This window comes from Antrostomus carolinensis, unplaced genomic scaffold (genome assembly GCF_000700745.2).
Source record: "Antrostomus carolinensis isolate BGI_N321 unplaced genomic scaffold, ASM70074v2 scaffold23725, whole genome shotgun sequence".
NCBI classification, from domain to species: domain Eukaryota; kingdom Metazoa; phylum Chordata; class Aves; order Caprimulgiformes; family Caprimulgidae; genus Antrostomus; species Antrostomus carolinensis.
Window position 1 is genome coordinate 2,658 of NW_010316042.1, and position 27,029 is coordinate 29,686.

At 43.4% G+C, this 27,029-nt stretch overlaps 1 protein-coding gene across 4 annotated transcripts; it reads left to right on the forward strand.

Moving 5' to 3' along the window:
* The first annotated feature begins 1,172 nt into the window (after positions 1-1,172).
* Positions 1,173-26,457, forward strand: POLR3E (RNA polymerase III subunit E). 4 transcript variants are annotated; one of them, XM_010168165.1, is made up of 20 exons: positions 1,173-1,250; positions 2,239-2,289; positions 3,619-3,696; positions 5,204-5,319; positions 5,625-5,707; positions 6,435-6,542; positions 7,030-7,079; positions 7,378-7,497; positions 8,067-8,152; positions 9,218-9,262; positions 9,347-9,438; positions 10,222-10,342; positions 11,915-11,996; positions 14,404-14,463; positions 15,432-15,589; positions 15,877-15,941; positions 17,526-18,022; positions 22,739-22,816; positions 23,712-23,837; positions 25,946-26,457. In XM_010168165.1, the coding sequence occupies exons 1-20, from the start codon at positions 1,215-1,217 to the stop codon at positions 26,000-26,002; spliced, it is 2,109 nt and encodes a 702-aa protein (XP_010166467.1). In that variant the 5' UTR covers positions 1,173-1,214; the 3' UTR covers positions 26,003-26,457. The 4 variants fall into 4 exon arrangements, with proteins under 4 accessions (XP_010166467.1, XP_010166468.1, XP_010166470.1 ...); XM_010168166.1 differs by having other exon boundaries at positions 23,775-23,837; positions 25,946-26,002; XM_010168168.1 differs by lacking the exon at positions 23,712-23,837 and having other exon boundaries at positions 25,946-26,002.
* Positions 26,458-27,029: the final 572 nt, after the last annotated feature.

Here is a 27,029-nt window from a genome sequence, read left to right on the forward strand (position 1 = left end):
AAACAAGCTGGTATTGAGGAGGAGAAGACAGTGAGGGACAGTTCCCAAACATAGATCTTATTTCTTTGCCTGGTCATCTTTGTTGTTAAAACTTTCCTTGGTCAATTTGTGAGAGATCTTATTTTTTTATACCTATCTTGACCAGTACTGGCTGATTAACGGTGTCTTAAATGATCTGGGCGAGTTAACGTTGTTGCAATGGCATCCCAAATAATTTGTAAATCCTTTTGTTTGATTTCAGTAGGGAAAAACTATTGTTGCTTTAGCTGAGAGGTCATTTTTTATTCAAAGGTCTGAACCAGGCATGACACTGACTCCAGCACTGGATTGAACATGATGACTCTTTGTTCTAGAGCACCCAGGCACCAGTTAATATCAGAGTCTTATTTTCTTCGTAGCTGGTGTAGTTACGAAGTAAAATCTCTTGTTCTGATGATTTCAGAGGACTCCAGGAGAGGCTGAAGAGTGTATTTTGAAGCTCTCATTTAGCAGTACAGTCTGAAGAGTGGTAGGTCAGGAGACAAAGGCTGCAACATGTCAGGTAGATGAAACCAAGGTCAGCACATTCACAGATGGGAATATTGTCTGGTCCTGAGTGCAGGGTTTACACAGGATTTTTTCTTCTCCCAGGTGTTTAGCTGGGAGCTTTCTCCATTATCTGCTTTCAAGGAATTTTTCTGAGGAGGGAAGCTGGTGAACCGTGTGGCACTGTCCTTAGTGACAGTGACAACTGCAGTAGCAGTTTCAGAGCTCGTACATGCTGACTGACCAGCCGGCGCACTCTAGATGTGCTGGCTGGAAAACCAGCTGCTATCTGTGTGTTATGCGTTATATAAAAGATATGCTTTATGCAAGTACAAATGGCCTGTCTTTCCCTTTGTAGAGCACTGATTTGGTTCTCTCTTTCTTACATAACTGCTGGCTTTCAGAAAAGTTCTTACCAGAACTTATCTATTTTTGGGACATTTGCTTGTCTCTTAAATTTGGTGGCAGTCAGACAAGATTGTGGAGTATTAGGGACCTGATCATGCAAACATATACATTCCTTCAAAAAAAAAGCCTAAACAGATTGCCACTGAAAGGAACCAAGTTAACTCGAACAAATACTCTAGGCTAGTGGTACGTGGCACAGATGTAATGACTCATACGACATTTCTGTTTTCTTTCAGGTTGTGCCAAAGAATAAGCCAAGAAAAAGCTTTTTGTATCCTAGCATGGCAAATGAAGAAGATGATCCAATTATACAAGAGGTAAAAGTGCATTGTGGCAGCAGTGATTGTACGTGAGGCTTTAAAAATTATTATTGTGGTTCCCAGTGTTCTTACATTGCTGAAACAATGTGTCATCAACATCTGTGGTTGTCTTATAACCAATGGCTTGCTCTGTGCAAGGAAATATGTTGTGTGGGCCAAGTACCTGGCTCATGGTAGCTATTTTGCTAAAATAGTGGTGTCCATGTTGGCAGATTCAGCTCAGGTTTTTCATCGTTTGTAATCTTCCCATATCAGAAGAGGAACACAGGTGGGGAACTTGCTTCTATCATTGTGTGTTTCCAGTGACTCTGTTGTATGTCTCTGAGACCTGTAAAACATTAGAATGACTTTGATGAGTTAATATATGTTAAATATGAAGCTGAAAAGTTTCATGCCTTCTGCTGAAACAAGCAATTGTGTTCTGATTCTGGACTTCTTAGAGGACTCCTATCTCCCAAAGAGTAGCCACAGTGTCCTGTTCATTTTATGCCTGAATTTACACACCAGAAGTAGAAGGAAGGGCAAGCTCATAAGGAGAAAAACCATGAGAAAAGGAGTGAGAATTGTCAGGAATATATCTAAAGGTATCTAAAATGGCAGCTTCCATATGTGATATTAATGAAACGTCTGTGGATTTTCAGTGCTGGTGGCAAAATGTTGATGTTTGGGTTATGGGTGTCTCTTGCCTAATTTAGAAAGATTTCATTAGAAAATACGAGTAATTAAGTTACCTTTCAGTCATACTACCAAAGAGAGATCTTCCTCCTCTTTCTATCGTTGCGATAACAGATTCACTTCAGCCCCTTGGAAAAAAATCTTCCTCTTTCCTTTCAGATTTGATTGCCAGGTTCCCTTAGAGAGAAAAAACACAGCTAGAGCCACTGTCTGCTGCCTCATCACAGTGCGGTGTTTTAGTTTGTTTTTTATCTGAGGCTCCATCAGTTACAGCTGGCATCTGCTGAAAGTTGTTTGTTTTGCTTTTCAGATTGACGTGTTCCTGGCCAGAAGTCTACTGGAGAAGCTGTATCTGTTTCAGGTATTTCAGTTAATAATAATTTTGTACAGTGATAATTTGTTTAAAATAAATTCAAAGAGCAGTAGCTTTCCTTACTGCTTCAGCCTGCCAAGATCTTGGATATAGGTAAGACTGTTTGGGTCTCAGTCAGTTGAAATATTTAGTATTAAATCATTGCCAAGAGAGGAATGGTCATTTATGGCACAGACTAGTCATTAAATGACTCCCTTTAACCACCTTAAGTGAGTTCTTTTAGTAGATGATGTCTTTTTATCATGGTTTGGATAAATCTGCAGTCTCTTAGCCATCTTCTGTCATCACTGATTTCTCAAATCTTTACTAAGCAAACATTTATTTAGGACTGGCCCTATTTAGAACATCATCAATATTCATAAATTAATGCCAGTCATCAAAAGAACCCCCTTATGTTGTGGAGGTAAAATTAACTAGTAATTGAAGGTGGAAATATGTTAGGAAGGTAAAGGTCTATTTTCCATTCTGCCAGTGACTTTCTCTAATTATTTTATCCTTGTGATTCACTTTTCCCATCTGCAAAATGGGAAGTCTTTTGAGGCTGTTGGATGAAATGTCCATCATAAACCAGTGATGCCCACTGGCAAGCCCACTGCCTCCTGTACAGATCCTCTGCTCCAGCAGAGCACGGCTGGAGACAGCCAGACACGCTGGACCACACCGTGCAGCCTTGTCTCTGGGATATCCATGGTTGCTCCATGTCAGGAGTGAGCTTTTGTTAGTGATGGGGTCTGTGGGGGTTCTGGAGAAGTGGCAGCTCTGAGCAGGATGCTGCTGTGGCTGGAGGATTTCATTTGGATACCACTGTCCTCTCAGCATTCTGAGATGGTTCAGAAGAGAGACCCATGTGGCTAAACCTGGGTCTGGTGTCCTGACTGGCTACAAGTGGCCCGTGTCCTGTGCTAACACTACTTGTGTAAACCCACAAATATTTTACTTCTAGGTAATAACTCTCCAGAGGGTTAATGCTGAGGAGTGGGTTTTTAATTGCTTCTGACACTTCCTTTTTCTTTTGGCGGTAGAAGAAGAAAATGTGTGGTGCCATCTTCCTGTGGTACAGTTTATTGTGGCATGTGAGTAAGAGGGTTGTGTAGTGGCAAAAACAGAGGACTTGGGGGAGAGCAACAGACTTGCTAGGTCATACTCCCAGATCCCCTGATGACTCATAAATCAGTCAGGTAGTTTCTTTTCTTAATGTCTCATATCCATCTCGCAAGTGGATCTACATGTGAGGGGACAGGGGAGGCTGAGTTAGTTTCTGTGAAGTTCTTTGATCTTTGAATGAAGAGAGTTTTCTGAAATGGATTTGTTTTCCAGTATCCTATTCGTCCAGCTTCCATGACATATGATGATGTTACGCATTTATCAGCGAAGATAAAACCAAAGCAGCAAAAGGTTGGTCATTATTTGAGTCTAGTCTATAAAAGTTGTTTTATGTTGTGCAGAACCTACCCAAGAAAAGCACGTTGTGCTATTAAGCTGTTATAACTATGCAGCTACTTGCAGGACCAGATCTCTGTCCTTGGAGGTATGAGGGAGTCTTTCATTATGTCTGTAAAGTAGAGTTTAGAATTAGAGTAGTTTATAAGGACAAGAATTAAAGTCATGATGGAAAAACCACTTTTAAAATAAAATAGAGTCACTCAGGAAAACATAGTTACTGATACTAATTCAGTCTGTAAGTGTTTGTGCTGATACAACTTGATTTAAAAGGTCTTTACAATATTCAGAAAAGGGTTGAGCTTTGGAGGCACGCTCTGTCTTTTAGCGTCAGTGCAGCTCTTGATTTCTCTCTTTCCTGGCTGTGAATCATCAGCAGTCCTTTTGAAATCAGTGAGGTTGTACAGGTAGTGAAAGTATAGCCAAAGCCAGACTGATTGCACTTGCTTCCAGGTATATCCCAAAGCTGTGGCTATGATTTTAAAATGCCTTATTTAAAAAACGCAGAAATAGATGCCTGTGATTTTGTTCTGGGAAATGGTTGAGGAGAGAGCTTGTGTGAATTTTGGAGTTAGGATGTTCATTGTGTTCAGGAAGTCTGCTATTAAAATTAGCAGACATTTGCATTGTAAGCCCTGTGCAGACTTGTAAATCTGCTGTCTCATCCAGGGACTTGTAACTAGATCAGTTTATGAGTAACATAAAGGAGAAGAAAAAATAAGGCAATAACTGTGATACACAAATTTATACAGGCTTTGGCACACCCTGAGGAAGAATATATACTGTATTGTTATATTATATAAAGAGAAATGCTATGCAGGAAGAAGCTTAGTTTTGAACATTTGTCTGAAGTTTGAAGTTTGAGATGGGGAATAGTTCTGGTAACTAAAAGCTTGGAGCTTGTTTCTGTGCTTCGTCCAGTGTAAATCATGAATAACTATGATGGCAGTGGTAAGAGCTGCAGTCTCAAACTCACCAGAATTGAGGCCTTTGCCTCTGAAGAGATCATAGTTTTATTTTATGCTGCTTGGTACCCAGAGTAGGAGGAAACTTACCTTAAGAGATTCTGAACGGATCCTCAGCGATGGAGGAGGCTTGAAGAATATTGCTTGTGCACTTGGTCTGTACTGATAAGTAAACTAGGCTGATAACGTAGTGGAAGGTATCCAGCAAAGTGAGGATGTATTTCAAGGCTACCTAAAGAACTCTTGTTTTGCTGTTCCCATTCATTTACATGGGAGTTTATGTATCTCCAGCTTATTGTTAAAATGTCCCCAACCTATAAAAAAACATATGTATGCTCAGTTTTATACATGAGGTTTGCCCCATTGATTTGAATGATGCTGCTTATGTATTTAAATTTGCTGTAAACCTATGGAAATGTTAGCAAGTGTGGGATTGAATTTTAATCTGTGTGTTTGGGTTTCTGCCATGGTAATGAGCTGTCTTTCATATTCTTTAGGTTGAACTTGAAATGGCCATTGATACTTTGAATCCTAACTACTGTCGCAGCAAAGGAGAACAGATTGCTCTCAATGTAGATGGCACGTGTACAGATGAAACAAGTACCTATTCCTCGTAGGTGTCTTATTTGCCTTCATTTCCTTTTTGTGGTGAGCATAGATGTATGTATGTCAACCAGGGCTTCAGGGAGAGGTGAGAACACGTGGCTGTACAGTCTCAGGGGGTGCTTTGGACACTGTTATATAACAAGTACTCTTGCAAGTAACCTACTGTTTTATGTGCTTCATGACTTCTGAATTGCAAACAGAAAGGTGAGTCTATGTATTTTCTGCATTTTGAGAATTGGTGGTTTCAGAACTTTTAAATGTGTGTGCCACGTTGCCTGTAGGGTGAATCTCACAGCGTTCATCTCTTTGCAGGAAGCTGATGGACAAGCAAACTTTCTGCTCTTCGCAAGCTGCGAGTAATGTTTCCCGCTATGCAGCTGCTGTTTATAAAAAAGGTAAGGTTCTTTTGCTTACCCCTCACATCAGTGAAACATGCTCATCTCAGGGTTAAAATAAGACCTGTTTGTTCTTTTTCTTCAGCCTAGCTTTTAATTGACTGATGTGTCTTTAAAGAAAGAAAAATTTTTCCTTATCAATGTCCCCAGAGTCCTTGAGGAGGTCTAGCAAAATTGTAAATATTATGTCAGAACACTGTGGGTTTGTAAATGCCTCCCAGATCTTAACAGTGCATGGTGGCCTGAAATAATACACATTTGTAGCATAAATTTATCATTGTTATTTATATTACTATCTCCATCTAATTATGCCTGTCTCATTTTCCTGTTCAACACTTTTTGCCCCTCTCTGGTCTCCTAATGCTATCACAGAATTTTGATCTGAGGATCATTCGAGATGAAAATATGTAGGTTGTCTTCAATGATGAGTATTTTACTATGAGCCTCCTGAACTATAGGTCAGGTCTGAGCCAGAATGTGGCTGTCTACAGTATCTGGTTTCAAAACAAAAAGGAAAGTAACAGAAGTAGGTCTTGGTCTTTCATGCACCTTTGAAATCCTGAGCACTGAGTTCATTATTCACTTCAATCCCTTTTTACATATTACTGTATTAAATATTTATGTTCAGTTGAAGGTGTTCATTTACAGGGAGGGAGATAATGAAAAGTGCTATCCTCGTGTAGTGGGGGAAATAACAATTTTAACCAACATTAGTTCTGTTTTTCAGGTGAACTTCACCTGACTCCACTACATGGAATTCTTCAGCTGAGGCCAAGCTTCACCTACTTGGACAAAGCTGATGCAAAACACCGAGAAAGAGAAGCTGCTAATGAAGGTAAATGCTCCATGAGTTGCCTTTTCTCTTGGAAGGTGAGATACATGTTCTCTCTATAATTTTACTGGTAAGAGTCATTAGATTCTGAAGGTGTTTATTGTAACAACATTCTGATCATAAGGCCATTTCTCAGATTGTTTCACTGATCTTATTTTCAGTATAGCTACGCAAATGCTTTTGTGGGCACAGCGTGGGGGACTGGCAGAGGGACGGGAGGTGATGGATAGTGTCAGAGGGCAGCAAGCAGTAGGGAGTGTGTCACCACTGCACTGAAAAGTTGCACTGCGGAGCTCGTGGAAGCAGTATCTGTTACCACAGGAGCAGTGCAGTGCTGTCATGCATTGCATAGTTTGGCAAGCTGGGATCGAACCCAGGGTTATGTAGCTCCTCACACTGCTTTCTTCCTGCATGGCACCCCAAACAGTTACAGGTTGGCTTTGGCTCTTCTACTGCAGTGGTGTGTTTATACTCTTGTATTTTTTGTCAGGTGGTGATTCATCCCAGGATGAAGCTGAAGATGATGTTAAGCAAATCACTGTATGTCCAAATTTCCTTTTTATGATAGTTGAGGCAACAGTTCACAAGAAAGCATGACAATTCCTACCCAAATAAAAGGACAGGAAACCTCAGCTAGTCCTGGTGACCCTGGGCTTGGGAAGTGGGAAGCAAGATGGACTTGCCCTTGTTGCACATGCATTGAGATGGCACTGACAGCAAGGGGTGATTCACTTGAGCTAGGGCCCCTCACTTCTGCTAGTTATGTATCAAATAAATAATGCAAGTCTTTAGTTTTGAGGGTTTCAGGGCTGTATTTAATGACATCCAAATTTTCTAGGTACGATTCTCGCGCCCTGAGACTGAACAAGCTCGTCAGCGACGTGTTCAGTCCTATGAGTTCCTGCAGAAGAGACAAGCAGAAGAGCACTGGGTTCATCTACATTATTATGGCTTGAAGGTAGGTGTGTGCTGGCTGCTGAGGAGGCTGCCAGGGCCTGAAGGCTCAGCCAGGTCTAGAACTGTTTTTAAATCTGGGCCCTTGGGAATCAGGGAATCATCAAAAGAGAATGAAGAAAAGTAGGTCTGTAGGCTGGAACAGACCCTGCGGAGCTCTGTACCTCCTCTGCTGGATAGTGCTTTGGGGTCTCCACGCTGGGAAAGGTTTAAATCTGAGAGTTGAACAAACATAAAGGGGGGTCTGAGTACAAGAATCACTCAGGTCTTGGGTTATGAACTGGACTTTGTGAAAGACTTGTGGAACCCAGTCAGCTGAGTGTCAGAAATCCTGTTTGTCTGACCCACTTGCATGTCTTGTCAGGAGATTTTTAAATCATAGCAACAGAAATGTTCCCACATCACGTGAGTATCGTTCCAGAAAGTGAAAGCAGGAGATCAGTTAGTGAGGTGGAACGCTTGAATGGTGCAGTAATGACAGGGTGGTCAGAGTTTGGAATGAGGAATGCAGTTCTCTACCATTTTGTATGTTTTCAGTATGCAGTAGTGACTCGTTTTTTTCCGTATCTCCAGGACAGCCGTTCTGAACATGAGCGCCAGTATTTATTTAGTCAAGGTCATGGCCTCGCTGAAAACACGGAATTAATTAAATCTCCCAGGTAATGGTTTGATGGTTTCCTACAGAAATTGCAGGAATTTGTTGGGATTGTTTTCAGAGTAATAAGCAGGTGTATTCTTTAAAAGTCTGCTCTTTGATAATTCTATCCATGATAAAAATTGAATTGTTTAAAAAATGCAGAAACCAAACTAGCCTTCAACTTATTCAGGTTGCTTTCTTTCTTTCCTTGTACTATGAGATTAAAACTAGTTGTTTTCACTTGGGATTGTAGCATTTTGTACATTATCACAACCCTGTGTTATTGGAACTGTGGATTCTGTGAAGAGAAAGTAAAACAAAAGCTCCTTCTGGTTAAAATAAATTAAAACTCTGAAGCCAATAACTTCCATTGTTAGCAAATCTTATAAAACTTCCCTTTGTGATTTGTGAGAGACACCTGAAACTACTTGAAACTTGTTACATTTTGTTTCTTGGTGACTGCAGCTACACAGGAATCTTCCCATGCTGCAGTCAGTACTAATGCTTCCCTGTTAGCTGGTGCAGCCATGGCCCAAGTAATAGGAAAGTGGCAGCAGGCTCTCTCGCTGTTTAAATGGTGTGGATGTGTTTTTCTTCACATTTTACATCTCAGTGGAACAGTGCTAGGTGTTCTGAGAAGTCTTTTGGCTCTGATTCTTTCCTCACAGACACTGGTAATTGCATGGGTGGAGAAGACTTTTTGCTTGTCGCTGGCCTGATTCTCTATCTACAGCACTTCACATGACCCCTCTTACTGCCGTGTCAGAGCACCTGTGTTTAATGTATTGACTCTTGCAATTCCTCTGGTTGGGGACCTCTTCTGAACTGAAGAGCTGGGTTTCTGACTCCTATCTATGTATAGGGCATTCTCTTTGGGCAGATGAATGTCAGTAGCTTTTACTAGTACTGAATTTACAGAGGAAGATGGAAGAGGAAAGGGGAGAGCTCTTTTTTCAGGCTAATGTTTGTTTTATAGATTCACAGAAGTAGGACTGCTCTAAGCAAGAAGTAACTGTACTTAAACCTGGGAAGTCCCAAGACAAGCATTTTAAGGAAAGCATTTTAAGGATGTTTTCTTTTCTTCTAGTGAATATTTAATGATGCTGATGCCTGCAAGCGTAGAGGAAGAGAAGTAAGTGTTTGTACAAAATGTTCAAAGTCCATATTGGCTGGATGCTCTTTTTCATGGGCTGCAAATCTGCTTGTTTATCTGCAGTGACAAACCAGTGGCTCCAAGCAACGTGCTTTCTATGGCCCAGCTGAGAACTTTGCCCCTCGCTGATCAGATTAAGATCCTGATGAAGAATGGTTTGTAGCTTTTGTAATACATTTGTACTTTACTTTGTGACTTCTAGTTGCCTCAGATAAGGTTCCTTTCCTACTAGTACCAGTTCTGTCACCCCACCAGGCAGTCTGTCTGGCACTCTGATTCTATGAAGAATCCAAATCCCGAGCCTTTCCTTAAGAAGACCTGCTGTGCAGAGAAGAGCAGTAACAGCAGATCTGACTGCTGATCTGCATGTTTACAGTCAGTTTACTCTTAGAATAATTTCTAATCTGATGATATCTTTTTGGATACCTGCTCTTTCAGCAGGTATCTCCTGGAATGTGGCGTGTGAGTGTGAATCATAAATTGAAGGCTAATGCAACAAGCTGCACTTTGTCATTTTCTGGGAAGTTTTCAGTAATACACACTTCATGAGTGTCATCTAGGAATTTTATTTTGTCTCTTCAGAGTTATTATGTGATGAAAGCAAATCCTGGGGGCTTTGCCTCAGGAGCTTCCTGTCTTATCAGGTATCTCTGTTTCCAAATATTGCTGAAGGCATAGATTTTTTTAAATTTTATTAATGCATTAGTTTGGGACCAGTTAAGCTAATCAACTTTGATGCAACAGTAGCAGATATTGTTAGAACAGATAATGACTGTATTGCAGGGGGAACTTAGTAGAACTTAGGTTTTGTTTTTTTTCTAAGATACAGCTTTGACCACGAACTTCAACATACATCAGAGTATCGTAGATTTATAAATCTGTATCTGTATCACGTGCATTGAAGAAACCCTGAATCTGGTGTGTGTTTTGCCTTTCAGTGAAGGTCATGCCGTTTGCAAATCTGATGAGTTTGCTGGGCTCTGGGACTGACTCTACAGCAGTTCTCCGCTGTATACAGCAGGTGGCAATGCTGGTCCAGGGAAACTGGGTGGTGAAGAGGTATGGCTTGTCTTTGTTACTGGGACATGGTTTTCTGCTTTCAGGAGAGGACCAGAACAATGGATTTTATATATATTCATCTTCCTTGTGTCCCAGAGTAGCCACGTTTTTAACTCACAGTACTGTAAAATCTTGAGTTAATGTTTGATGCTTTTGAGTGCAGTCAGATAGTAAAAATTCAAAGGGTTGATGCTAAAGGATAATGCTTTTGTACCTACCTCAGCTAAAATTATGGCTGAGCAGTGATGTAATCTCTGTTTGCATGTGAGTTATTTCAGGTTTTTGATGCTGTCTTCACTCACGTTCTTTTGTGAGGGGATTATCCTGAATTCTTCCAGAGATTAGCATCAAATATAAATACAGAAAATGAAACCTATGCCAGCTGTAGTATTTCTTAGCTAAATTCAGTCAAAGAAAGGTCTTTGTGCAGTCAGTTTGCTGTTCATCAGGGATGCTGCTCTTGTAAGCTGAAAGCTGCCCTCTAGAAGTCATTACCTGCTTAAATCAAGCATGGGGTACTGAGTGTACCACATGAAATGGATTCTCTTATCGTCTTCCTGTTTATTAGGATGAAGTATCCCACTAGTAATTGAAGTCTAAAGTGCAGTATGATTCTTTTACCTGAGTGGAGCATTGCATGTGGAGAATTAGAGTCTCTGGTAACAGCTCTCTGTGTTAAGATGAGTGGCACCAGCTACCAGTCCACGTCTGTTAGCAGAGTGTGTTTCAGCTGTTGTGATACCAGCCTGTGTTAATGATGTAAACAGTTTTTACCACAACACTTGCTGTCCCTCCAGCCATTCCAGAAGGAAGCTGGAAACAAGTTAAAAGATAGTATATTAGCATTCAGATTGTTTTTAGGCTATAGCTGATTCTTTGCTACTAGTCCAAGGAGGATGTGTATATCTCTAGTAGATGTGGCACATTTGGGATGGTTGGGCACAGAGCAGCACATGTCACATGGCTTTAAATAGAGAGGGGACCCATTTCTTCAGCCTGGGTAGGATCAAGAGTATGTTCCTGGTTGCCTTGAGGCTTTGGAGAACGTGCTAACAAATGTCATCCAGTTGGTCTTGCAAGCAGATGAGGACACAGGGTAGTGCTGGTCTCAGGGCTGTTTGGTTCAAGCGTGACATTTTGTATTAGTGTTCTCTGAAGCCTTTGATTGCTGTGAAGGAAGTAAAAAACCCTTATGCCCATACATCAGCATTTTGGCTGAATGGTGCCTTCAGGGCTGCGTAACAGGTTAGCCTGAGCATTTCATAGGATGATTCTGGTCTTGTTTACATGGATCCATGCAAGGATAGGCTTTGCAAGAACAAAGCAGAGCTTGTACCTGTGCTGCACGCATCTGCTAGCCACAAGGCTATGCTTTGCTGGTGTAAGCCTTTTTGCACTAGTGTAATTGCAGTGGTGTAATTACACCAATATTAATTCCTTTAATGAAAACCATGCTTTGGATAAAGGTATAATTTAACTGCAGAACAGGGAGGATGTTTGTTATGTTAATCTTCCCAGTGCTATTTTTCTGGAGTACCTAGTAACTAATCCTTTTTCCTTTTTAATTAACAGTGATGTCCTCTACCCAAAAGATACTTCTAGTCCACATAGTGGAGTCCCTGCAGAAGTGCTCTGTAGAGGGAGAGACTTTGTTGTAAGTATAAAAGGGTGTATTGTTTTTAAAGGAAAATGCAGATGAAGTTTGCCTGAGAGGCCATGGCATTGCAAAACACTGTTGCTCTACTGCAGTAAGGTGTTTCCTCCAAGAAATTATTTGTACTTTAATCCTGAAGGTGTTCCAAGTCTGTCATGGGAGTGTTGGTGTAGATGGCCATTGTGGCTGGCTGGCAGGTTCAGATGATCTGTCATTAACAGCATTCTTCCCTTTCTAATCCACGCTGTAGAGCCACTATCACATAGCCCCCACAATGAGAGGCTTGCAGAAAAGCCAGGGCTGGAGAATACAGTGCTTGTTTCTCCAGATACACTTCTGTGGGCTCAGGACTGTGAGGTCTCAGGAGGGCAGTGTGGGTAAGCCTTGTGCTCCCTGAGCATGCACTGATGATCTTTAGAAAGGACTTTATTCCCCAGAGCTGCTAATCAGTGAAAGGACTTTGTTCCCAGGCACCTTTTGTGAGCAGTAGCTGCACATGGAAGTTGAAATGAATGCAGGTCTTATAAACACACACGTAACCACAGCAAAAAGGAACAACCTCTGCATTGTGTTTATTTTCACTAACCATGGAACAAATTCAGTTCCTAAGTTCATATTCAGTTTATGGCTTCCACCCCGTCAAAGAGAAGCTGATGACTGCATTGCTTCATTTTTTTCAGTTAGTCCTGACTGTTCCCCTTGTTTGCAAAGTTTGTTTATGAGGTTTAGCTCTGAATAGGAGCATGCTGTACAAGAGACTTTAAGGATACTACAGTACTAGTGTAAGATAAAACTGATGGTGATTGAAGCTGACTTTTTATTGTGTCTTGATGTCTCCCCGAGGCACTGCCATATGGAGACCTGGATTCAGGTGTGACCCCGTGACATAAGTCTTTAGGACACAGCAGATTAGGTGACATGTCATGCATAAAGCTATAGGGACCAGAAATTATTATGCTCAGTTAAGTAAGCAGTAGTGTTTTACTGATTAAGATATAAAGATAAATTATTTTCATTTGAATTATGTCAAATATACCTTGCATGAGAAATGTATCTGTGTCGATCTTAAAGGCAAGTAATTTGTTGATTAGCCCTACCACAGGGAAAATTCAGTTAAAGTGTAAGAAAATAGAAGGCCTCAATATTTCTGGCTTTCAGAGTAAAGTGTCTGATCATAAAGCTTAGAAATAATATGTAATGCTGTATTGCATCTGTGGAGACAATGTGTTCTAGCTTAAAAAGTTAACTTAATTTCCCTGCATATATTTTTTAAAGTAATTAATAAGGTTAAAAAATATTTATGGCCAAGAGTGACTTTTAGCATCCACCTGTTCCATGCTGTACTTCGGGGAGGAGGTAAAATAATTGGTGTCTTTTTCTGAAAGCTTGTTTTTTCCCTAGATCCTCACTTAATAAATTTAGAGGACACTGGTACCGTTGGCTCTAGTTGAGGGTAAAGGGCTTAATGAGAAGTGGCTGCCTCAGAGTTGTGTGCAAGGAGAGCTGATAGATCTACTTGCTTTGGACAGCAGCTTCCTGTGCCCTGAAGTGAGCGTGGTGGTTTTGTGTGTTTGTGGGCAGAGAGAAGCTGAATCAGAGAAGGATGCACAGATGACGTTGTAGGGCAGGAAGAAATTGGCAGTAATGAGATTTTGAATTCTTCACAACGTTATTAATACACATGGACTAAAAGAGGTTGTAGTCTATTTAAATGGAGACAGGAAACAACCACAGGTCATGTTCAGGCAGTGTTCTCCTCAAGTCCTTGCGTATCCTGATAGCCCGCTCTCAGCTGCTGCATCTCAGGATGTTGGACCTCAGGAGCTGCTCTGCAGAGCACCTAGCTTCTCCGTTAACTGGGGACAAGTACGTGGGTGACAGGCCATCCCGGCATAACTGTAGGTGACTGTGATGTGTGTTGAAGAAGGGAACAGGCACTTTCTAGAGGGTTATGTGCTGCAGAAAGGCAACAGTTATCAGCCTCTATGGGCACCTACATTAATAGAAGTGGATTAAGAGTTTCTTCAGGTTGATGATTACGTATGTGAGAAGCAGCCTCAGCTGTGACTTCTGGAGTCCCAGCATCACTGTAGTGGGTCTCTATTTCTTGGAGGCTAAATGGAGTTTGAGTTGAAGAGATGCTTCATAGCTTTTGTAGTGAGATTCACCAAGTCAAACTATGGACTCTAGAAGCTTTTGATACTATGTTCATGGCCGTTTGAGGATAGAAGAGGCCAAAAAGTGTTTTCCCACTACCTGGCCAAGAATCACCCACTTCCACGTTCTTGGAAGGAATGGGGTTTCCATTTTTCTGGTAGCAGCACTGAACAGAGCCATTACTACAACTTCAGTAAAGCAACTGCTAAATACTGTTACTAGGTTTCTTCTCTCCTGTGTTCCCTCCTAGATGTGGAAGTTCACACAGGACCGCTGGGTGGTGCGAAAGGAGGTGGCGGCAGTTACAAAAGTGAGTGATTTTTTTTTTCTTCCTAAATCAGAAGTTGGTGGTAGGTGTTGGGCATTATCTGCAGTTTGGTGGTGAATGCTTTTCTCAGGTTCACAGCATCTGCCAGTATTGCTCACCAGCCATGCCTTCACTTTGGGACAGGTATAGATACGTACTCTTTTTCAAAATGTTTTTAGCAGCTCCCACAGTTACCACGACTCCACAGGATATGATTGGCCTTGTAGCTGAGCCACTGGAATGCATCTTGTCCTCTTACCTGTTGCAGTGGAAAGCCAGACACAGTTTAAATTAAGCTGTGTGCACCAAAGCAGATTAGTGCTTGCACAGTCCACTCTAGCTACCTTGCTTTGGGTGTGTTACAAAAGAGCAACTCTTCTGTTGGCATTTGCCAGTTGTCAGTATTGAATAAAAGCTTTAAAGCAACTCAGGCACCTGAATGTTCTGTTAAAATTGGCAAATGAATGAAAAACACTGAGTGAAGAGGACAAAAAATAATTTCCTTAAAATGCAGTAAAATAATAAAACACAAGTCAATTTCTGCACAGACAATCTATTTTTGGCATGTAAGATCCAGTGCTGCTTAAAAGCTGTGCATGTGTAGGTGCAGCATGTCTGACCTGCAGCTCTGAAATAAGGTTAACATTGTAGAATATGCTTCTCTTCACCATAGTCTTTTCATCTCAGTTTGGAAACTCCCTTTTCTTCACAAAACACGCCAGGAGCTATTTGACTCCCAGGTGATTAATCACCACTGCTCTCTGAAGTACCGTGCTTTTAACATGGTGTGAAAGTGTTGGTGCTGCAGAGGAGGATGAGTATCCCTGACTTAGCTGGGTGTGTATTCATGGACGTGCCCCATATATAACAAATCAGCCTGCCTCTTCCTGACTCTGGAACAATGCTCATGGCTGCACGTGTCCTATGTCAATTGACTTCCATGCTATTTATGCTTTTTCCTTTTCTTTTAGCTTTGCCCAGAAGATGTGAAAGACTTCCTCGAGCACATGTCTGTAGCAAGAATAAACAAAGGTTGGGAGTTCATGCTCCCTTACGATGAAGACTTTGTTAAGAAGCATCCAGATATAGTTCAGAGGCAACATATGCTGTGGATGGGCATTCAGGCCAAGTAAATGACTTGTTTTATTTTGGGGAATAAGCCAAAACCAGAGAACTATCTAGTACAGAGTTTCTGTAGACACTGATAGATAATTTGATCTCTATTGCCTCAAAGGTTTCCCCCTCAGTCACCAGGCAGTGGTGTGTGGCAGGGGCTGTCGTTGTATCATTCACGTCATTCCTGTTTCTTGGCTTCCTGGAGAAACTGAGTGTTCTAGGTAGTGGCTAAAGCTGGCATGACTGCATGCAAGCATAACAACTGAAACTCTCCTGCTGTATTTTATCTTTGTCTTTCAGATTAGAAAAGGTCTATAATCTCTTAAAGGAGCACTTGACACCAAAGAAACAAGAGGCACAATCAGGTAAATGGAATTGTGTTTGGATCACCTTGAAACACATGCAGACCTCCATATTCCTGGGTGATGCTTTGGAGTTGCTCTTTGGTTTTAAATGTGGTGGGGACTGGTCTTACTTTGTTTAATATTTTTTCCATTCTTGTGATTTCCTCTGGATTATTTGAGACAGATCTTGGTTTGTACTAACGTCAGTGATGTTGAGGTGACCCAAGTTTACTGTAGCATCCTTGTAGCAGAGCAGGTAGGATTCCTTGTGTCTGGGGACTTGCTATTTGATAGTGTAAAATCAGCTGGGTCTGTTATCTACTTCTTTGTTTAAGGCAGCTTGTATGGTGTAAGGGTGTAAGCAGCTCCTGAAGAGAGGACAGGGCCAGTGCACAAGTAATTCTCACCTCTCAGTTTGCAAGCTAATGTGCATGAGGTGATTTTTTTATTTCCCCTGATTTGCACTGGGCTCTCTGTGGTGAGGTTGAGGGCTGAGCAATTAATGAAGAATGTGTTTGGCAGGGGGCTGCAAGGAGGTGTGAAGGTGTCTCTTTTTGACATCCTTCTCCACCATGGATGCCAGTGAGAATATTAAAGTAGCTGCTCCATAATCCTAAAAGATTGAAAATCTGAGATTCCAGAGAGTTTTAACTAGGCATTTGGCTCATTGCCAGACCCTGGAGCCAATGAAGAGTATAAACAGAACTGACAAATGAGCATATGAGTCCATTTCAATAGCCTGTGTCTGATCTGCTTGGAAGGATTAGGTGTTGGGTTACTTGGAGAGGATTAGCAAGCCTAACAGCAGAGAAGATAACAGCATGTGCATGCTTTTGCCTTAAACACAGCTTAAAGTCCTTCCTTTGGCACTGAGGCTGGATTCCACTGCTGCCAACACACCCCTTCCTTTCACCTTTGGCTAGGTGGGTGTGGAGAGGACACGGGAAGAGGTGCAGGATTGCATGGGAAAGGACTGTCCTGTCCCTTTCTCCCCGTAACTGGGTGATAATACCAAGAAAAGGGTCTCAGACTTTCATACCATGCACCTTGTGTGAAAAGGATGTTCAGGGTCACTGTTAACCCCTTCAGCTCTCCTCACTGTACCTGTAGGACATCCTTGTGCTGGCTCTGGCAATTGCTGCAGCAGGCCCCATCAGCCACTAGATACTCTAAAAAAAAACCCAACAAATAAACAAAAAAAGTTGTTGGGCAAAGAAGCATTTGTGTCACAAGTAGATAGGTGTATAAGCAGCCTGTATCCTGATTTCCTGGTTTGTGGAAAAGGCCATAGTGATTGAACAAGTGCATTTGGTCTTTGCTTCAGGTTCCTTGACTGGAACACCCTTCCTGGCTTACAACTGTCAAGATCTTTATCTTTAAAAAGAACAAACCACCCCACCCCCCCCCAAAAAAAAAATAAAAAGAAAACCACAAAAAAACTCAAAACTAAAGTAAAATCTGACCAACAATCTGAGTTTATACCTCAGATTTCACAAGCAGTTGATATTTCCTGGTTTTATTTCACTGTGAGCCCTTTTAGAAACATTCTGCAAGACTGGAGCCCTGGTTATGGTGAAATTTATGGTATCTTTTGTTTTCTGCTAGCTCATCCATTGCTGGTTTCTGGGGAGCAAAGGGTCAGCATGGCTAAAGCAAAAGTCAAGCAGAACTATGGGCAGCTGGAGAAGGAGTTGCAGAAGCAAAAGGCAGAGATGAAATCAAATGACACCTCAGCCAAGATGGATGTTTCCAATATCCGCATTAAAGAGGAGCCTGTGAGCGACGAGGAGCCGATGGACACCTCGGCTTACGAGGGCATGAACAACGGCATCGTCAACGGCCTCCACGCGGAGGAGAACTCCACAGACTCTTTCAACGGCCACTTGCCTGGAGGCTGCGTTGACCGGGTAGCCCAAGAACTGAAGGCATTTGTGTCCTCAACATTTAAGAAACAATTTGTACTCACCCTGAGTGAGCTTAAACGGTTATTTAACCTTCACTTAGCCAGTCTGCCTCCAGGACATACGTTGTTCAGTGGCATTTCGGACAAAATGTTACAGGACATGGTGTTGGACACTGGCTGCAAACAGATTTTGGTGCCTGTGAGTATGTTTTTCTCTTGGTGGACTTTGGGGAACAGAGATAGGGGTGGGGTGGTGGGGGCAGTTAAACACCCGAGCTGTGAAATGTTTCTGTGCTGTGCTGGTGGACCAGAAGAACAGATGTGCTCTGGGTCACTGTCCAACATTGGATATGTTGAAGCTGCTGGAGGTTTGTCTGGTGTCCTGCTTCTGGCAGGCTCTGCACTCTGCTCTCTTTGCTTTCTGGCATGCTGCATAACTTAGCTGTCTTTGAGGTTCTATTGGACTGCAGTGACTCACTGTCCCTGTTAACATGATCTAAAACAGTCCCAGGTTCCCATCAGCTCTCCTGGAGTTGCACAAGCTCCTTCTCTCAGGGACAGGGATGCAGTTGGGATGCAGGAGAGGCGGCATTGGCTGCCTGGGAGCGGCAGGGCACACCCAGCAGCGCCTTCTGGGAAGTGACAAACCCTATCTGCAGCAGGTTTCTTTAGTCAGCCCTTTTCCTTCTAGACTGTGCAGAGGTGTCTTTGTTTCTTTGTCTTTATGGAAATGACATGTGATTGCGTGAGACAGAGCCAGGTTTGTGTGACAGTAAATTGCTTAGGAAAGGAAAAAGAATTTGGCATCATGGGAAAGAGCCTAAAAGGAAATTAATTTTACAAGACATCTGGCAGTGCTGCTTGTGTTGCAACGAGAAAGAGCTTGGGAGTCAGCTGTCTGTGGGGAGAGAGGGAGGGATGTGTGAACTGCTGGAAAGAGCAGGCAGGGCGGAAGAGGAGGAAGCAGGCAGGCGGACGAGAGGGACCCTGGAGCATGGGAGTTGAAACCCAGCTGAGGATTAAGGGTTGCTACGAGGGGCCAGAAATAACATGTTCAGTCGTGTGCAAAGTACGTGTTGTGGCACCTGGGAACCGAGTAACAGGCTTGGAATGCCACTGGGGAGACCACCAGTTCTGGTACTTTCTCCTTTCTCTCTTGCCAGCTTCCAGGTCCTGGGGTAACGTTTGCCTGGAACTGCCTCTTAGTGCTGGCTGGGTTCTCCTTGGTGCACGGTGTAACACGTGCATTTGCCGTGCTGGTGGTGAACTGCTGAGGTCCTTGCTGATCTGTTGCTTAGGACTGGGACTTGTTTGCTTTGGAAATTTTGGGATTTTGGAAATTGTTCCATCCAGTCTTTACTTAAAAGCTGTGAGGAGTGAAAGTGGGGTGGTTTATATTTTCAGAAAACAACCAAAATAAAAACCTCCTGAAGAGAGGTGGTTGGGAACTTCCTTCTGTCTGGAGAACCCTGTCACAGGGAACTTGCAGAGGTGCAGAGGTGGTCGTTGGAACATCTCTTGTGGGAGGTCTGCTGTAAATTTTAGTTCTGCTAACCCAGAATTTGCTGCAAAACCTGAGATCTTGTACAGGAGCCTGTGTAAGCCTGTACTGTTACCAGCAATGTAAATTGTTACCCCCAGGCTTCCCTCTGATGCTCTGTGCAGATGGCAAAGGTGCCAGGGCTGGTTTTACTCTTTGCCTGGGCTCATACGCTTTGGTATTTCTTGATTGTTCCCTGGACAATTTTGTCAGAACCCAGCAAGGGCATCAGGGAAAGCCTGGAAGGTTGTTTAGTGTGGGATTTCGTAGTTGCTCATTAGTTTTCTGTAATTGAAAGTGCTTTGGTGATAAAAATCAATGATCTGAGGTAATTAAAATGATGTTCTGTGGGGGATGAAGACACTCTTGGCCCGCATGCTGCCCTATTATAGAAAACATGTTGCTGAAAATGGCAATTGAAACCTTCTCAGGGTAATGCAGGATTTATTATAAAGCTTGACCGACTGCACCCGGGGTGTAAGATAAATCGTGTTCGTGAGGAGCTGGAAGAGATGCCAGTGCCGCTGCAGATGAGGCCCTGGGGATGCCTGCAGGGTGCTGGTGCTGTGCCTGCCTGTGCTTTGCAGCATCCTCAGGTAGGAGGAAAAAGCACACACAGAGAAATAGCGAATCCTGGGCAGATGCACCCCAGTGCTGCTGCCGTGGGCGAGAGGGCAAGGAGCGCATCCTTGGCAGGCACCGGCGCCGTGCGTGTGCCCGCAGCCTGCACGGGCTGAGCCTGTGCCCAGCCCCAGGGAACCTTCCTGCAGGAACCTCGCTTCCGAGTTCCGACCCTTTTCCTGCAGACTGGTGGGGGTGGCTGGCTCCTGCCAACTCCCTTCCCGTGGTCCATGGAGTGGCGTGGTTCTGCTCAATTCTCGAGGATATTTTTGAGGCATCAGGAAATGATGTAACCGCTGCCGGCGTCCTGTCTGGCTGGGGTGACAGGAGAGGAATGCAGCCCTGTGCGTACGGTGTGCCTTATGGGCTAGCACTGATGCCAGGCTCCTGCAGAGGTAAGCTCAACAGTTCAGCTCTAGGATTATTCCAGCTGATAAGTTTTTTCTGGCAGACTCAGCCCATTTCAGTCAGGTTTAGCTATAACGAGGCTGCTTGGCAGTGGCTGTTTTTAGGGCGTACTCAGTGCTTGAGTGAGACACATCCCAAAGCCAAGGGCTCCTCCCCGAGAGCTTCCGTTTTAACGTGGCAGCCCTGGGGACCTGGGGCAGCAGTTCATCTCCTAGAAGATCTGCACTAGCTCTGGGGGCTTACAGCAGGAGGGGGAACAGGGCACATATTTTAAAGAAGAATTTTAAGGCACTGGGGATCTGTTTCAAGGTGAGGCTGGGGAGATTAAGGTAACGAACATAACCTAGCAAAGGGACAGTGGATGGCAAGTCAGTGAAGCTGTTGGGACAGCAGCATGTCTCTCTGAAGAGTGGCTGACGGCGTTTCCCACTCCTGGGGACAGGCTGTGTGACGGCAGCAAGCGAGCAGGGTGCTGTTTGCTGCAGTGTTTGCAACAGTTTGCAGAGTAAGGCTGGACAAGAGGAGGAGAGTCTGTGGGTTTTTCTTCCCAAATGAGTATTGTGTTGGTTTGGAAGCTGTTTCTTCACAGAGTGGCCAGATAAACACAGCTGCATTTCAGTCTTGTGGCTGAGGCAGGACTTTGCACTATGTGACTTTCTCGGAGCGAGGCAGCTTGTGGCTGGGTGCTCCTGGTGCCCTGCATTTTGCCTTTCCTGCTGCAGCTTTTTTCTGGAGGGAAGCTGAAGTATGTTATTTTTTCTGTGCTGAAAGCATGCAAGAGATACTATTCTTCAAAAGTGATTGTCCTTACAAGATGACAACTATGTCAGGTGTTGCAAGCCTAATAAACCTGAATCCTGGCTCTAAACCAAGTGTAAAACCTCATTATATTCCAGCCATTTGGAGCAATGCGAGAGCCAACGCTGCTCATCCCACCAGGCAGCTCCCACTGGACAAAACTCTTCCCCTCTGCACCAAGATCAGAGGCAGAGCATGAAAGGAAAGGCTGATCTCTCTCTGCGAGGCACAAGGCTTTTGGTGTGGTGTGAGGGAGGCTGGGAGGAAAGGTTGGGTTTGTACCAGCAGCCAGGACTGAGGGACACGGGAACAGTCAGGACTGGCTTGTTAGCTTTCCAGAGATGATTGATTTAGGTTCTCTGGGTGGTTAGCAAGGAATAAATTGTTAGTGACAGACAGGAAGAGACATGTTGGGAGTGAAGGCATATTCCAGCACTGCTCATTAGTCACTGCTCCAAGGGGAAATGTTAAGGCAGATGGATGGTATTTTGGTTTTTTAGGAGTTTGGGGCATGGAGGGGAGGGGAGGCAGTTGTGTTCCTTTCTATGTGCAGCAGTGTGAGGCCTCTGCCTCAGAAAAAAACAAATTTATTGCTTTAGCTTGGCAAGTGGAAAAAAAAAAACCCAAACAAAACCACTTCGTTTTTGGAGCTGAAATGAGCAAGTGTGTGATTCACTGTCCATGAGCGTTCAGTCTTCTGGAGTCCTGCAATCTGCCCCAAAACAGAGATGACAAATACAGCAGAAGCACAGTGCTTGTCAGTAACACTGACTTGGGGTTAGTGAAGCAGATAAATACAGGACAGTGTCTGAATCTCTAAAACCTGCCACTGTAAATGTAAAAACCTCCAGAAGGACCCTGCGATGCACATGGTGCTCTCAGCTGAATATTGCTTTGGGTGGTGTGGAGGCGAATGCTACTGACAGGATAAATCTAGACATCTTGTCATGAAATACTGGCTAAGGTCCCAGCCCTGGGATTGTTCTTCTGGTATGTGGTCATTGTCCCCCGTCCAAGAGGAAACTGTCCCCATGCAAAATTCACAGGGCTCCAGTACGCCCAGAAGTTCCTTTTTAAAGCTCTGAAATGGTTGGTGGTGTGCCAGACGGGGCCCGTGGCACTGGTGTGGGGTACCCCACCATGACCACAAGCATCCATCAAACATGGCTGGGGCATATCAAGGCACACATGGGGGTGCCATGGTGCTCCCCCCATTCCCTAGGCCATCAATAGCCCCTCGTTAATTGGGGCTCTGTGCTGCAGGATCACCCGATAGGACAGGTCTGATACCCATGGTGTTTCTGTTGAAGTCATCGGGGCCTGCAAGAAGGTGTCTGCCCCACGGCTGCAGGACAGGCCGTGCCTGAGCAGGCAAAGTTACCCCTGCAGGTGTGGAATGGGAGAGGAGCTTATGTTGTTTCAGCAGTTCTCATTACACGGCAGCGACGTTTTTGATTCAGTAATAGGTGTCCAGGGGTACTGTATCAAGGAATCATTAAGCAGAACTCATTAAATAGATGATTATTTTTAACAGCCTCTTGTTCTCAGTTTCCTCCACAGACTGCTGCTTCACCAGATGAACTAAAAGTCTATGCACTTTGGGAAGCCGGTGACACTTATGATCAGGTAAAGATAAAAATAAGTGACGTTCCTAAATGCATGTTTATCGAGCATTTGGCGTTGTTTGAATTGCTGTTTCCGAAGTGGTACAGTGGGTAGTTTTCCTCTTTCCCAACTATTGAAGTGTCCAGTTTTCAATACCAACCTATTTCCAGCTGAGAGGAAGCTCTTGGCTCGCAGGGTGGTCATTGCTGTGTCGAGACAAGGCAGCGTGGACAGAAACAACATAATACGTTGGTTGATCCATGTCAGTAACTGGCTCAGTGGAATGCAAATGATTTTGAACCTGTGAGGAGAAAGTTCTCTGATGCAGGACTCACACCAGGAGCCAGTCCAATTTTTTTTTCTTTTGATGGCAATGCAACATTAACCAGAGATGAAATGATGTTGTTTCCTGATGTATCTGTTTATACTTGTAATAGGAAATGATTACAGCATATGTGAGCATCTCCTGAGTTTTAATTGCTGTCAGAGTAAATGAAGTGAAAGGGAAGGTACCTAACAAAATGGGGATGGACAGTGTCACTCCTGTGTCCATGATCTAAATAAATTTTTGTAGGAAAGACTTTTGCATTCCTCTAGAGAACTCCTGGCTGGAGTGGATCACATGAACTCTCATGGAAGCATTTTAGAGGACTAGTTGCAGCTCCTTCTTCAGCATCTTCTTGTACCTTTGGAGATGCCCGAGGTCACAGGACAGGTGCAGGTCTAGCCACAGGGTGCAGAGAGATCCCTGCAGAGCCCTCAGAGCCCCGGGCACTGCTGAGAGCAGACAAATACAGGACAGTTTCAGGATTATGAAGCAAGAGTCCTCTAATGGAAGTCACATGCAGGTTTGATACATAGAAAGATAGGAATAATGGTTCTTCTTTTTGTATTTATGGTACTCTTTCTTTTAAAGCATCGCCAGGTTTTGCTTGAAATCTTTTCAAAAAATTATCGAGTGCGCAGGAACGTCATCCAGAATCAGTTGAGTCAAGAATGTGGAGAAGATCTAAACAAGCAGGAGGTGGATAGAGTGTTAAAGGTAAGTTTCTGTTCCATTGTGGGTTTGATATAATACAAACACATGAATCTTTAATGCTTGGTTTGAGCAAAGGATCACATTTTACCTTGAATTGACAAACGATAAGGATGCTAGAACAATTGTTGTTGGGATATGGACAGAGCCTGTTTTTCAGCTTGTCTTCTGAAAAATACACTTGTCTCACTCTGCTCCCTCCAAGGAATCGTGATTTTGACTGACGTGTTATTTTCTATTATTGTTACAAATCTTCATTTGTCATCTCGGACCAGCAGAGTGCAGTAAATGTGATACTTCAGAGTTACTTTTAAATAATGTGGAGTTAAACATTAAGGTGAGAGGGTTCTGCACAGTGTTTACCAGTTTACCAGCTGACTGCTGCTGGTTAATGCTGAAGAGCACAAGTGCCACATATTCAGAAGGAAATGCATTTTATTCTGCAGCAGGACATGCAGTGGTGTAGGAAGCAGAACCAGCAGGCAGAGTAGTCGTTAACACTTCTCATTGTGAATGTTTATTTGAGTCCTTTCATCTCCGTCTTTGAAGGTGCACCATTTACTTGCTAAAGAAGTTTAAGGTGTAAAGTATGGACCACACAGGCCATGATTGATTGACAAGCTTTAAAAGGGGTGCAGAATGGCTCAGTAGAAAGTTGCCAGCTAATGTAGTCCTTTAATCATTGTTGCTGGGCTGCTCCCTGTCACCCACTTCAATAAGAGGTGCCTAAGTACTTTATTACATTGGGATCTGGAAACAGGAATAGCATATTTGAAAAATTACAAATGTGTTGCTGTGATAATAACCAAACTGGTCTTGCTTGAAAGAACCTGGTCTTCTTGGTGTTAAAATAAGCTCAGACATTTCTGCCTGCTAGACAGCATTTCATGTGGCTCGCCTGTGCTGGGAGATTTGTCAAGCGGTTGAATGAGCTCAAGTGTCAGCTCTCCTGGAACATCTAGACAATGTACTGGCATTAGTTTTTCATGATGCTGTTGCTATTTAACAAGTAACCTACTTCTGAAAAAAACACCTTCCCCTAAAGAAATGGGTACTGGTTTTATGTAAATCACTGAGTTATTGTGTGACCAGCCTTGTGTTGTCAGGCTTCTTCACCTCGAATACATTTGTCACAGAAGTATGTGGAATTAACCTTTGTTTCTGAAATAAATCACAGAATCATAATTCAATTAAATAGGAAGATTCTCTGGCTTCTTTAAACCACGAGAGATTGGATTCCTTTTTGAATGAAATTGGGTTTGTTGACTCCTGTTTCCCCACCTGCGTGTACTCCTTTTTTATACACAGAGGATCAGACTGGCTGTATTTCTGAATCTGCAGATCAAGTCTGCAGACCCTCTTTCTAGTGTTCCCATCTAATTTCTTATCTGCTTTTCTGATGTGCAAGTCCCAGGACTTCAGGAAAAAAAATACTTCTTTTGCTTCAAGCTCCACAGCATCATTTCAGTAGCAGCACTGAAGCTTGTGCTGAATTACCTAAATGGGAGGGTGGGAGCAAAGGCAAGAGAAGCCCTTGGGTTAGAACTCCAGAGACCTGGTGCTCATCTAATAGAAATAAGAAAATGAGCTACAATAAAACCCACTTACTGAACTCCTTTGCTTGTGCATCCCCACTGTAAGCTTAGCAGACAAGTGGTCAGAATACCAAAGCAAGGTTCTGAGGTTTCACAGTTCATTATCATAAAGCAGTGTTTCTTAAAAGGCTTCAGCTCTGGTGACTGCCTTCAGGCTCCAGCCGTCCTGCTGCTCCCTTCAGCCTCTGCACCTGAGCTTCACCCTGTGCTTAACCCTCAGTTCCCCTGGTCCTCACCCCTCCCCACAACCTTTCCCAAGCTGGTTTCTGCACGATCCCCATCTTCTCTCCCAAAAAGCCTGGTTTCTTCCTGCCATCATGTTGTTTCTTTATCCTCATTTTTGCCTCTCAACTTTCCCCCTCTTATGTTTGTCATCTTCATTTAATCTGTCTGGTCTTCAGGGTGGAGGTAACCCCCTGCCCTGGGTTTGTGCTCTCTCTCTTGTGCACTGGGGAGGAGACTTTGTTGTTGATCACATCTCTTGTCCCAAAGCCATACGGACTTTCCCTTTCTCCCCAGGACTGCTGTGTGAGCTACGGTGGAATGTGGTATCTTAAGGGGACGGTGCAGTCTTGACAGCAGTGGAAGGTGGTTTCTTTACTTCAAGTGATCTCCAGGACAAAAGAGGAAACCTGCAGCGGGTGGCACAGACAGAGTAATGCCGTGGCCTCGGGAGCGTGGGGCAGGATCTGACCTACTCTGGGGCACGTGGGCATTGCAGACAGTCACTGACATCCCAGCACGCTCACACACGTCTGCGTAGCCGCCTAGGCGCAGGAGCAGCTAGGAAGGCAACATGGGACCCTGTCTGCAGCTTGATTAATCGGGGATTTCTGATGTATTTCAATTATTGTTCTGTTTCATTAAAAAAAAAAAATTAAAATAAAACCATATACTGACACAGACATGATGGAAAATCATGGTCTAATACTTTATTTTGTAAGTAATGCCAATAAATTAAAACTTGTTTACAAACATCCCAGTTTTTGTTAAATACCTAGATGCTCATACTTTAGTCTGAGCATTGTCATAGCCCTTGCAGCCCTCTTTTTATAAAGAGAAAATAGTCATGTTCATGGAAATGTCAGGCCGGGGGGGGGGAACAAAATCACTGTCTTTGAATTCTGTACTAATAGCAATTGTTCTCACCTGTCATCTGTGAAATTATTTGGAAAAGTACCTACATGTGAAACAGATGTGGAACATCTACTGGATTTCTTTTATTGGTGTGGGTTTAGTTTGAGGGATTTTTTTGCATTGCTGTATGCAGCTACAGTGAGGTAAGTAACTGAGTGCACCCTCTGGAAGGCACCTAGCTGTAGTTACCACACAGCAACAGTGTAAAACCTCTATTTTGTGTAATTTTTTAAAATAAAATTTTATCTTGAAGGTCAATTCTACCCTGCCTTGTATTTGTCCAAGAAGAAGTGGAAGCTGCACCTGCTCCTTATAGGCTGAAGGCTTACAGAGGAAGGAAAGGTGAAGAATGCTTTAGCAGAGGTTCGAGGTAGATAGTAAACTGCTTTACATGACGTTCTTTAGGGGGTGGCCAGAGGTAGCTGTCAAGCTCAGGGCCTGCTGCACAAGGTACAGTAACGGATCT